Raw genomic sequence first — 13,360 nt, 5'->3', positions numbered from 1 at the left:
AAGAACACAAGTTGGATCTCAAAATAAGTCTCAGTAAATTTTAAAGGATTTAAATTGTACAATGCACTTGCTCTGACCATAATGGAATGAAGATAGAAATCAATAACAGGTGGAGAGCTGGAAAATTCACAAATACAACGAGGTTAAAGAACACACTCTTAAACAATCAGTGGATCAAAGAAGTTGCAAGAGAAATCAGTAAATATCCAGAAACGAATGAAAATTTTCACAACATATCAAAACTTGAGTGATCCAGTAAAGGTCGTGCTGATAGGGAAATTTATAGCCCTAAATACCTACATTAAAAAACAAGGGGCGGACCACGGTGGCTCAGCAGGTAAGAATGCTTGCCTGCCAAGCCCGAGGACCCAGGTTCATATTCCTGGTACCTGCCCATGTAAAAAAAAAAAAAAAAAAAGTTAAAAACAAGAAAGATCTCTGAGTTTGAAAGTATAGTGACATAATAAAGATTGTTACACATTTCTAACATAAATCCAAATGCAAAAGATTTTTATTGTAGCTGACAAATTTTGTCAACACAGAGACAAATATGAAAGGATAATGTCTTTAGGGGTTACATTCAATTATCAGAAAATAAGTATGTTTTGAACAATTTGGGCATATAAATCTGACTTTTCAACCGCAAGTTTTATGAAATCTCAATATAGATAAAATGTTTATGATGAAAATTTAGCATCTGAATTGAGATGTATTGTAAGTGTAAAATACACACTGGATTTTGAAGGCTTTTAATGAGAAAAAGAATCAATTTTTATATTGATTATGTGGTGAATGATAATATTTTGGATACAATGGGTTAAACAAAATACTTTAGTAAAATTATTTCCCCCAGAAAAAAAAAGAAGAGCTAAAATCAAAGACCTAAATGCACAAAGAACTAGAAAAAGAACAGCAAACTAATCCCAAAGCAATCAAAAGGAAAGAAATAATAAAAATTAGAGCAGAAATAAATGAAATTCAGACAAAAAATAATGAAATAAACAAAACCCAAAGTTGGTTCTTGGAGAAGATAAGCAAAAACTGATACCTGCATTAATGTTTGTCAGCTAGACTGACAAAGAAAGATGACTCAAACAAAGTCAGATATGAGAAGGGGACCTCGCTACCGACCCCACAGTAATAAAAAATGATCATAAGAAGATATAAACAAATGCATGCCAAGAAATTTGACAATCTAGATGAAATGGACAAATTCTTATAAATACACAAACAACTTACAGTGACTCTAGAGAAATAGACTTCAAAAGAAAAATTACAAGTAAAGAGGTTGAATCAATCATCAAAACCTCCCAATAAAGAAAAGACCAGAACCAGACATCTTCACAGGTGAATTCTATGAATCATTCCAAGAAGAATGAATATCAATCCTGCCTAAATGGAGTATTATAAGCAAAATCACAAAGTTAGTTTCTGGGATATAGGTTACCAGCAGATAGAACGGTGATAGGAAAAGGGGAGACCATGTTTAGCATCTACAGAATTTCTATTTAGGTTGACTTTAAATGTTCAGAAGTGGATAGAGGTGATGTAGCACATTACTGTGAGTCTAAACACAGCAATAACAGTGCTGAATTATGTTTATGAATGTGGATGAGAGGGGTAGTTTAGGTGGTGAGTGTTAATTGAAGGAAAGCTAGAGGATAAAACATGAGCCTGGATAACACAGTGAACCCTATGGTGAACAATATCTGCGGTGAATAGTTCAAATATAAAAACATTCTTTCATTAACTATAACAGATGCCACTGATGCAGGTGTTAATAGCAGAGTGGTATATTAGAAAAATACAGTATTCCAGTTTGCTAGCTGCCGGAATGCAACACACCAGAGATGGATTGGTTTTTAATAAAAGGGCATTTAGCTCTTAAGAAGAAAGGCAGCTAACTTTAACTGAGGTTCTTTCTTACATGAAGGCACAGTGTGATCTCTACTGGCCTTCTCTCTAGGCCTCTGGGTTCCAACAACTTTCCCCAGGGTGATTCCTTTCCGCATCTCCAAAGGCCTGGGCTGAGCTGCTTGGGCTGTGCTATGTTGACCTCTCTCATTTAAACTTCCAGCCAATTAGATCAAACATCATTCACTGAAGCAGGCACACCCCTAGCTGACTCCATTAGCTCATGTCCACAGCAACAGAACTAGGTATCTTCACCTGGCCAAGTTGACACCCAAACCTAACTACCACATGTCCACCCCTTGTCAGCTTGGCAACTATACACATCACCTTAAATAATATCAAAGTGACAAAAATTCTCTTCTGCTTGTGGACCTATGAATCTCAAAAAAGTTATCTGGTGACAATATGCAAAGGAGGACATTCACAAGATGCAGGTTTTCATTCCCATAGGGAGAAATTGGAAGGAACACAGGTCATAAGACCAAACAGTTCTGAATACCTGCAGGGTAAACATCATTGGATTTCAAAGTTTGAAAGTCACTTATCCTTCAGCTTTAGAAAGTGGCAGTCCCTCCCTTTCCAAGGGCCTACGCAGTGGCCTGCCTCTTTCCAAATTGACCTTGGGGGACACTGAGGAGACCACCTTTTTCTCGGCTCCACCCTCACAAAGAATTGGGACCACACCTGGGCTCTTTGCCATTTCCAGGGCACACGCTCAACCCCTCCATGTGGTGGCAGCAGGTTCTCCCGAGTCCCCAGAGTGTGCTATACCTTCTCCAAGTCCTGAGGCTGCATGACTCTTCCATTGCAATGAGGTGGGAGACTCACCCTCTCCACGTATGCAGGTGGGTCCACTCTCCTAACCCAGGTTTCTTGGCTTCAGACTCAAACTTTCATGGTTCTCCCTCTGCAAACTCCAATTTGTCCCTTTTGTGTCCCCCTTTTTCCAGATTAGCAGTGATTCCATTTACACCCACAGTGTCTTCAAGCACTCCAGGACTTCTCCAGCAGTTTTTTCACAGTTCCTCCAAATTTTTCTTCTTATTCATCAAAAAAACTGGTCCAACATGTCTGGTATTTGCAAACTGAAGCAGCACCCCACTTCTCCGGTACCAAATCTGTTCTAGTTTGCTAGCTGCCAGAATGCAACACACCAAAGATGGATTGGTTTTTAATAAAAGGGGATTTTTTTCGTTAAAAACATGTAGTTCTTCAAAGGAAAGGCAGCTAACCTTTAACTGAGTTTCTTTCTTACGCGGGAAGGCACAGGGTGACCTCTGCTGGTCTTCTCTCCAGGCCTCTGGGTCCCAACAACTTTCCCCAGGGTGATTCCTTTCTGCATCTCCAAAGGCCTGGACTGAGATGTAAGAGCTGAGATGAGGTGTGCTGAGCTGCTTTGACTGTGCAACACTGACCTCTCTCATTTAAATTTCCAGCCAATTAGATCAAACATCATTCATTGCAGCAGGCACACCTCCTAGCCAACTGCAGATGTAATCAGCAACAAATGAGGTTCACATGCCATTAGCTCATGTCCACAGCAACTAGGTACCTCCACTTGGCCAAGTTGACACCTGAACCTAACTACCACATACAGCTAATGTAAAGCATGGGCTATAATTAATAGTAATATTTTAGCATTATTTAAATATATATAAATCTAGTGGTTATATAGGGCTGAGGAGGGATAGAGGGATTGAGAGGTGACTGCTAAGGGGTATGGGTTTTTCTTTCTGAAGAAATGAAAATGTGACTATAAAAAAAGCTATTGATTGTACACCTTGGGTAAATTGTGTGGTATGTGAATTATCTCAATAAAACTGCTTTTAAATTTATATACTGCCCTCAAACAAAAAGCATCATCGTAATAAGGCCTTAATTTGGACATTTTCCAGGCCTGAAAACCTGAGTGTATAAATTCCTATTATTTAACCTGACACATTTCATGGTATTTGCTTTGAGCAACCTAGGGAACTTCTCACATGGTAAGTCTAGAAGATAATCTATTATTTAAACAAATTTTGAAAACATGTCATATCAATAAGCATGGATTTAGGGTTGGGTTTCAAATATATATTTGAATTTTTGTATGCTGCATAGCTGGCTCACATTTCATTATTTCTCCAGTACCCCATTATTGCAGCATCATTTGTTGAATTTTTGTTTGTTTATTTGGTGTGCTTGTTTGTTTGTTTTTGGGAGGAAGTACATGGGCCAGGAATCGAACCCAGGTCTCCCACATGGTAGGAAAGAATTCTACAACTGAACTACCCTTGCACTCCCTTTCAAATATATATTTTAATTGTAAAAAGAAGCAGCTGAAAACATTCCCATTCTTCATTACACTGAATACAGTTTCTCATTTGATTTGATAAAAGAATACTTTCTCTTTTGCCTTTAAATTTTTTTTCAGTAACTTAGATTGTTTTCAAAAGGCTAAAAGTTTTATTCTTCTTAAAGAACTAGCCATAGTTTGTTCAAAGAATAATTTTAATTGTCCATACAACTATTTTTTTAAATCTACTTATCTACAGAACACTAGCACCTATTCTTGGTTCAAGGCATGAAGGAGTTGGAACAGAGTAAGTGTATAAATAAACCTATGACCCTTCTAACAGCTGAGACTTCAGGAAAAAAATGTCAGTGAAACTGGAAGACTTAAGGAAAGCTATATTATTCTTTAGAATATAAATCAATAAAAATTCATGGCTGAAAGGCTCTCATTGATTGGAACATGGTGGTAGCATAGTAATTTCATAACCCAATGTAGGGTTTGCCAACCACACCACATTTTCTGATTGTATCCAATAAAACGTTATGACTTAGAAACAGATATCTCTATAAAGTTTCTTAAAAACTTTATTTTTCATTCTAATATGATTAGGTCAAAATCAGGCTTATGCAGTAGTTTCGAAGAGTTATAAAATCATTTTAAGTATTTCAGTTTACTCCATGAATATTGTTTCGGAACGAACATTCATCACTGAGAAATGTTATTTAAAATAATACGAACAATTCTTTGACTACCTTTCTAGAAATTCTTTAAATTTTTCTCTGAATACAGCTTTTCAGAATGCTACTAACTAAACCTCTGTTAGTTCTTCAGCTATCTCTAAACCAACACAGGCTGTTGTAAATCTCTCCATGCTGTAGTGCCAATGAAAGGTCTTGGTGTAATTCAGTGTAAGACCAGTCATCGCTTTCCAACGAGGACTCTTAATTTTCATGCCACTTCAAAATATGAACCTTCTATAAGTACTGTGGATCAATAATATATCTGCCAAATCAACTATGATATTTGAATTGAAAGAAGAATACATTCCTTCCAAGAGAAAGTCTCAACCACCTCAAGTCTTATATTCCCACACAGAGAAGAAACCTCAAAAGGACAGCTTGAGAATAAGGAAATAGCATGAAAATTTCTGCAATAAGTTTTTACTTTTCTCAATTAAACAGTAGCTTAACAAATCCTATGACTGTTTATACTGATGAACTTATGAACTTACCACTCATTACATTGTTTAGTCAGTAGAAACATTTATATTGCATTCACCATTTTCAATGTAAACAAATTGAAAACCAGTCAATGAAAAGTAACCTATGTAGATAAATAATCCTAATAAATCACCATACTAGATTGTAAACTCACTCCTTTTATGAGGGCTACTACCCTGAGGCTAGAACAGTGCCTGTCCTACTAGAGTCCCCAAATACATGTTTGCTAATGAATGAACATATATGAAATGAAGATCTCCTAGCTCTACACTACTTCATAGAGGAATTTTAAACCCTCTGACATACTGACTTTGTCTCATCTCTGAGTGCTTAGACCAGTTTCTTCTACCAGAATCAATACCTATCCTCATGTCATTCATCAGATTTCAGCTCAGATATCACTTCCCTGATGTCTCAATCCTGGATGAAGTAACCCTATTATGTGCATTCATAGCACCTTCAATATTCTTCATTATCACATCACATGTTATTTATAAGTTCACTTATGTATAGCTACAAGAGTAAACTCCATAAGGGTGGGAATGTGCCTATCTAGTATTCCCTGGACTTAACAAATATTTCTTCAATGTATTAAAAAAAGCATTTATTATCATTGCATGTAGTTGTTAATCATCAATAAGGATAGAACCCAAAAGGCAGTAAAGGCCAGACACCATTAAGAAAGTAAAACAGAAAACACATGTTCATTCTCATGCAGGTATGAGATGGAACACCATCTAAAATAAAGCAGTCAGGTATTTCTATATAACTAGAGTTATATCTGATAATAGGAGCTTTAAAAGTAAAAAAAGGAAAAGCATAAGTACTCATGTGAGGTTAGATCTTTAAGAAGTAGACTTGAGAAACAAAGAGAAGAGGATCAAATTCTGTAAAATAAAGATGAGAACTTTTGGACCTCTTCCCCAAAATTTGAAAAACTGCAATTTAGGGGTATCCCTAAATCTTTGAAATACAATATGTAAAGATTAGGCTTCTTTTCAACTAGTGTAGGAAACATGCCACTCATTATGTTCAAATGTTGCAATGGGTAACACTGAATCCCCTACCATGAGTGGAGACATTTGGGCCAGACTGTTCTTTGTTATGGGGACTATTTAGTGCACTGTAAAATGTTTAGCAACATCTCTTCTCTTTATCCAATAGATGCCAGTAGCTCAATGCCCTCAATTGAGACAACTAAAAGTGTCTCCAGTCATTGTGAAATGTCATCTGGAGGGAGGGTGCAAAATTGTCCCTCATTGCTCTACAGATCTGAGGCAAATTTAACTAAGTGCATGGATGGCAGAAAAATAGTGGTGGTTTTGTAGTTATTTAGAATAAAAAATATTGCATTGCTAACATTTAAAGGTTATACTCAAGATGAGAGCCCAGCAAAATATTAGTTTCTTTACTTTTGAATAAATATTTAACAGTAATGAATGCTGATTCAAATAGATTGCAAACCTCTGTTGTAAGAAGACACAGTCCTCAAAAGATATAATTAGGCACCCAATTTGGGGTACTGGAAAAAAAAATAAATAAATCCTAATACCTTACTCATCTTTGCTTCTATGTTACAAGACCTTGACAATTTTGTCCCTCACTTTCTTCATATAAATATATAAAATTAAGGTATGAATCATATGATTTCTAAGTCCCTTTCAGCTCTACTATTGCTTAAGCCTATGAAACCTTTCTTGTGTATATTTCAGAGAGAATCAAATTGAAACAACCACACTCTTCCTGATATGTGAATCAAATGCACCACAGTTGATATGAAATGTAAAAAGGTTTTACAGAATGTGTGATTTGTAGTTGTTGGGGATTGAATCGTGTCCCCTAAAAAGGCATATTCCGGCCCCAATCTCTGGTCCTCTAGGTATGAACTCACTGTAAATAGGACCTCTTGAATACATTACTTCACTTTAAGGACTAACTGAATCAATTTGGGCTTTAATCTGCATTAATGGAGTCCTTCGTAAGTGGAATGAAATCTAGAGAGAGAGGGAAAGCGCCAAGGGAAGCAGCCAGAGCTGGAAGTCATCTGGACTGGGAGAAAAAGGAGAATGCGCTGCCATGTGCATTGCCATGTGACAGAAAAGCCAAGGGCCAAGGGCGGTCAGCACCAGAATGCCACCGTCTTGGGGAAGAAAGCACCACATTGCGACACTTCAGTTTTGTACTTCTCTCAAACTCCAAAGCACGTGCCAGTACACTCCTGCTGTTTAAGCCAACCTATTTTATATATTTATCTTAGCAGCTGGAAAGCTAAAACAGCGGAATTTGCCTTCCATCAAAAGATATTTGTCTCAATAGCCATATTTCACTTATTTGACCTAAAACAATAATTTTAAAACCATGCTTTATAGGTATTTAGGGGTACAAGTTAGAAGATAGCCGACTAGGTAATGGCCTAGACCATCCATCTACAATCCTCCAAACAGAATACAGAAGTTTTAATCATTTTAATTATTATGAGCACAGCAATTTTTTTTCTTGATTGAACAACAGATTTGGCTAGACGTGAAAAGGACTGGAAAGTATTATCCTTTAGAAAAAAAGTATATTAAAAATCTCCACAGAGCTATTAAACCATTTACGTTCCATTGACGAGTTTCTAATTCATTCATTCTCCTTTCAAAAGTCTTGTCAAGGGAGATAGTGTTCTGTAAAGCTGTGTCTGGGTTAAAAAAGCCTGAGAAGGTCAAGCACAAAAGCACTGGCATTTCTAAGTATAAGAATGTGTGTCCAGGAAAGAGATAACTATACTAAAGAGGTAGGTGGCAGTGTGCTGAAACTTGCAGCATTTTGAAACAGGCATATATATGTGGAGATCTAATATGCCAAAGGCATACAATATTACATCAAGAAGGATCAACACGTTGCACCATAGAGGTTGCAGAGTTCATTGGGTGAGAAAAGAGTTGACACATTTCTCAGTAATTTTACATGACAGATGTTTATTTGCTCTCTCATCTCTAAAAATGGTCTCACATTTCAGCATTTCTGGATCCAAGATAAATAAAATAACAGAAATCAATATTATTAAACTTTGAAAATAGTCGTACTGCATAGAAATACCTTTTCTGGAATATTTGTAATGGTTAAAAATGTCACTCTTTATACAAGGCTATGGCCATAGCATCTTGCAAGTTATCTGCATAACAAATTGCTTTCAGGTACACAGGTTCTTAATGAATCATTTTTGGAATATCTGCAAAAGACACAAGATAACATTATTCAGGATATATTGGGAATCTTTTAATACTGTGGTTTAAGGGATTAGCCTAAAGATAGTGTTTCTCTAATTTTGTTATAAATACTTAATGACCTGTTTCATGAAACAAGTCGAACTTCTCTAACACACCCTTTCCTCTGTCCTCGACTCTATTTCCGTTTTCCTCCATGATCCCTGCCCTCTCCTCCCACTAGGTTAGACATAACCTCCTCCAGATGCCTTCCCTGTACCGAGGGCCCCTTAGACATGTTCCCTAATGCAATTTTCTCTTACTGCATTTACTTCAACACTACCTATCTGTCCTAACTCCCAAATTTTGGAGGCTCCTTAGGATAGGGATTGAGCCTATTACAGTTTTTAATTCCTAGTTTCTATTGCTGTTTTTCATATGCAAGAGCACCCAGTAAATATTCTCTCAATGAATAAATATTTTTTTGGCCAGCTTTTCCAACTAAGGAACTGATTAAATATTCTTTTAATGAGTAGGTTTTCGGTCAGCTTTATCCAACTAAGGAACTGAGATAGCCACATTATTGTGCATCCTCCTACTTAATAAAATAGAATGAACCACTTTTCAAGGTGACTTAGTAAATAAGGGAATAAATTGATTTTCAAATTAAAACTGGCATTCAAATAAATACTTGGTCTCAAGCTTTTTCAGTTACTAAGATTCTTATATGAAGACTTTAAGAATGAAATGAAGCAGCCTATTTATTTCACCAGGATGTGATTTCTTCACTTTCCAAAGAACAGAAAATGACATGAAAAGAACTATGTGATGACAGCAAAGGAGATATTTCTTTGCTTAAATATGGAAAGTATTCAGTTTAAACCAGGATGATGATCTTCAAGGTGATACAAAGAATACAGCACCCAAAGCCTTGTTTTCTACTAGAACACTATGAAGATTCTCCATAAAACAAACAAACAAACAAACAAACAAAAACGTGTGGTCATTAAAAGACATTTACTTTGAAAATAAAATAACAAAATTTTATTGCTAGCACATGTTTTTCTTTAAAAAAGAGAGATAGAAATGAACCATGGGATGCAATTTCTGATTATATTGCAAAGACAAGGGAAAGATATTTTATTGTTAAACTATTTCAAAATGTTTTCATCACCTAATATTTACTAAAATTTTACTAATATTTACTAAAATGCCCTTAATATTTACTAAAATATATTTTAACCAGGGATTAGGTTTCTCATTATTCTTTTGATCACACTACTTTCTTCTTCACTTCAGAATTTGGAACCATGGCAAAATATTACACCAAATCTTATAGGAAAACCAGGAACATCGATCTGAACAGAGAAAGCAGGCCATGTCCAATTCTAATTATCTTTAAATGCAGTTGTGCTGGTTTGAAAATATTATGTGCCTCCAAAAAGTCATGTTTTTATCCTGACTCAAACTTGTGGAGGCAGCCATTTCTTTTAATCTTGATTCAGTACTGTAGGTTGGAATCTATTGATTTGATTATCTCCACAGAAATGTGATACACCCAATTGTAGGTGTGAAGTTTTGATTACATGGAGATGTGACTCCACCCATTCCAGGTGGATCTTGATTGGTTTCCTGGAACCCTTTAAAAGAGGAAATATTTTGGAAAGAACAGAAACCTCAGAGCTGATAGGGCAGAAATGACAGATGCCAAAACTTGGAGAACAGAGACATGGATGTTTGAAGATACTTGGAGCCCAGCAGACATTGCCATGAGATGTTAAGCAAGCCAGAACCTGGCGAGAGCCAAAGGAACTCAAGAGATGAAGGCCAACCCCAGAGAAACAAAGTGAGTAACACAGGAACAGAGGCTGAAAGCAATGGAGTCAGGAGCAAAGGACCAGTAGATACCAGCCATGTGACTATCCAGCTGACAGAAGTGTTCCTGACTCATGGGCATTTCTGGAGTGAACATAACCACTTGGTTTGGTGCCTCAATTTGGACATTTTTATAGGCTTAGAACTGTAAACTTGTAACTTATTAAGCTCCCCTTTTTAAAAGCTGTTCCAGTTCTAGTATATTGCATTCTGGCAGCTAGCAAACTAACACAAGGGTCTACCTTATTTTTCTCCATTGAGGATGACTACTTAGGGTAAAAGCCATAATATGTGCTAATCTTAAATATATATGTGTACACACAAGCTTCTTATAAATACGTCTGTAGAAATATTTTTGTCACCCAAAACAGAGAATACTTTTATATTTTTTGTCACTAATTACAGTATTTGTGTCAATAGTTTTGTCAGTTATGTTTTCACACCTGTTATCAAGTGTACAATAAAAATTGGTGCTGAAACTTACATCCTCTGCTTTGAATTTAATTTTTGCTCCAACAATTTCTGTGATTTCGGGAGAAAATATAAAATTTCCATGAATAGTACCCATTTTCTCAAATCCTGTTGGATATCCATAAATATTATGAACATTTATCTCACCCTTTAGAGTTTTGAGATAAGATTAACCTACTCGATGAAATGGAAGAGTGCTTGGAGGAGAAATAAAGGTTGACTACACCTGTAAAAGTATTCAAGTGTTTAGAATTTATGCTTATATCCCTCTTGTATTTTGTCTTCAGTAAAAGAGTCATTCAAAATGGGAAGCATAAGCATGCAAGCACTTAATTCTCTCCATGTACTTGCACTTAACAGAAGATCTAGGTGTATTAAAACTGTTTAGTTTATGCCCAAGTTATTAATTGAACATGAAATTCAGTTTAGATGCTGATATAAATCCCAAGTAAACACTAGTTTGTTAAACCCAATGAAATAGGAGTGAATATTTCAATAAATAATTGCAATGAGAGAATCAGGTAAGACTAGAATTTAATGCATTCCAAGGATGGTATAATAATTACTGTTTTTTAATTGAGAAGACATGAAATTTGAATGAATCCTATGGCATATTAGAATATGGTTTGCCTATGTGATTTAGTAAATCACATGGACAAATCAGGAGAGAAACTACACATTGCATAGTTTCTTGCAGCTCTGTGTACTTAATACATGGGAACCAAAAAGTTCTTCTGTATATAAGAATGAAATTGCTTCCCACAGGCTTATTTAATTGCTTACACATTTCAGTCACCACTATTCCTCTTTTAGTGGGGAAAGGTAATGGAGATGGAAGTGTGGGTGATGATGTAAATAATGATGATTAAAATAATCTCCCATGAGGTAAGTACTATTTTTTTTTTTCATTTTACTGATGTGAAACTGAAGCCTAGAGAATTTGAGCCATTTTCAAATTACATAGCTAAAAATTGACAATACTCAAATTTTAACCAAGTTTTTTCTCTAAAGGAAGAAAAAGAATATCTCCCTAAAGGGTTGTTGTTTGAGATTTCAGATAATAGAGGAAAGGCTCTGAAACATATTTTGTTTTTTTATCATTATTTTATAGTATGTTGAGTAAACTTTATTTTTTTCATAAAGTCTTCAGGTGAGAACATGGTTGCAACATAAGAGCCCTTTTCTGTGTCTTCTTGGTTAAGATGAAAATACACTTACTCACTAAGATTAAATGACTAAAAAGTCAAATTCTTCCTGATTCTCAAGATGAAAAGTAATCTGAGAATTATGTGGCAAGATGTGATGTTAAGAACTCAAACATTGATGAGGGGGGCAAGATGGTGGAATAGTGAGGTGTGGAATTTAGTTCATCCTCCAGAACAGCTAGTTAATAGCCAGGAATGGCATAGAACAACTTCTAGGGGAACATCAGTGACTGATACATGCACCAGTCTGAACCAGTTGAAACTGCTGAGAATCCACACAGAACTGTAAATCCCCCAAGCAGCAGAGGCTGGCATTCCTTCCCCTACAGGCATGGAAGGCTGGTTCTGCAAGGGGAAGGGAAACAAACAGATTTTACTAGTAGCAAGGGCCTAGCTCAACCAAGCTCCAATTGCAGAATTGATCTAAAAATTGTCCCCAACACAGATAAACCTGGAATAAGCACTAAAGGAACTACGAGTTGCTGCCCCAGCAGAGAGAGAACAGGGCAAATGTCAGCTGGATAGTCACATGGCTGGTATCTACTGGTCCCTTGCTCCCGGCTCCATTGCTTTCAGCCTCTGTTCCTGTGTTACTCACCTTGTTTCTCTGGGGTTGGCCTTCATCTCTTGAGTTCCTTTGGCTCTCGCCAGGTTTGGGGTGGGGGGGTAGGAAGCTTTTTGAGTTGGACAGCACAAAATCCTGCAAAAGGGCTGGACCCCAAGAAAAAATCCTGCAGCTACACAGAGCCACATATCAACTCAAACTGCTTTTTTTTTTCTTTATTTTTTTTCACATGGGCAGGCACCGGGAATCGAATCCGGGTCCTCTGGCATGGCAGGCAAGCATTCTTGCCTGCTGAGCCACCGTGGCCCACCCTCAACTCAAACTCTTGATTGACAAACTCGAGGAGCAGGGATCCAGCTCTGAAAAGGCTCTCTCTCTTTTTAAAAAAAAAAAAAAAGTAGTAAAGTACTTAACTGTTCATTTGATAGAATTGGAAACATTCTCAGGTCTAGTACTATCCCAGGAAAGGGCAGAACTAAAGCTTGTCTGAGAGACAAAAGTAACTAGTAAGGTAAAAGTGGCAATTTCCTAAAGGGTGTATCTTCCCTAAGAAAGAGGGGAAGGACCCAGTTCAAGTGAAATCCCTCCTTCAAGGAATTCAAGCCCAGGGGCTGGAAAACAGAAGCAATCAAAACCACTCTACTACT

The 13,360-nt window shown here is 36.6% G+C and overlaps 1 protein-coding gene across 6 annotated transcripts in view; it reads right to left on the bottom strand.

Moving 5' to 3' along the window:
* Nucleotides 1-13,360, bottom strand: part of GPC5 (glypican 5) — an 860,649-nt gene that overhangs the window by 334,479 nt on the left and 512,810 nt on the right. For 2 of the 6 annotated variants that reach the window (XM_077158531.1, XM_077158530.1), the window contains one exon: nucleotides 8,367-8,623. The exons of 3 other annotated variants lie outside the window; for them this stretch is intronic. Coding sequence is in view for 1 of the 3 variants with exons in the window: in XM_077158530.1 (XP_077014645.1) it covers nucleotides 8,563-8,623 (61 nt within the window). In the remaining 2 variants the exon portion in view is untranslated. Of the gene's footprint in view, nucleotides 1-8,366; nucleotides 8,624-13,360 lie in introns of those variants that run through there. One more of the 6 variants, XR_013174667.1, reaches the window with a different exon arrangement.

Source organism: Tamandua tetradactyla, chromosome 4 (genome assembly GCF_023851605.1).
Source record: "Tamandua tetradactyla isolate mTamTet1 chromosome 4, mTamTet1.pri, whole genome shotgun sequence".
Taxonomy (NCBI): domain Eukaryota; kingdom Metazoa; phylum Chordata; class Mammalia; order Pilosa; family Myrmecophagidae; genus Tamandua; species Tamandua tetradactyla.
The sequence above is the reverse complement of the archived record's forward strand: the minus strand, read 5'-3'. Positions and strand labels throughout refer to the sequence as shown.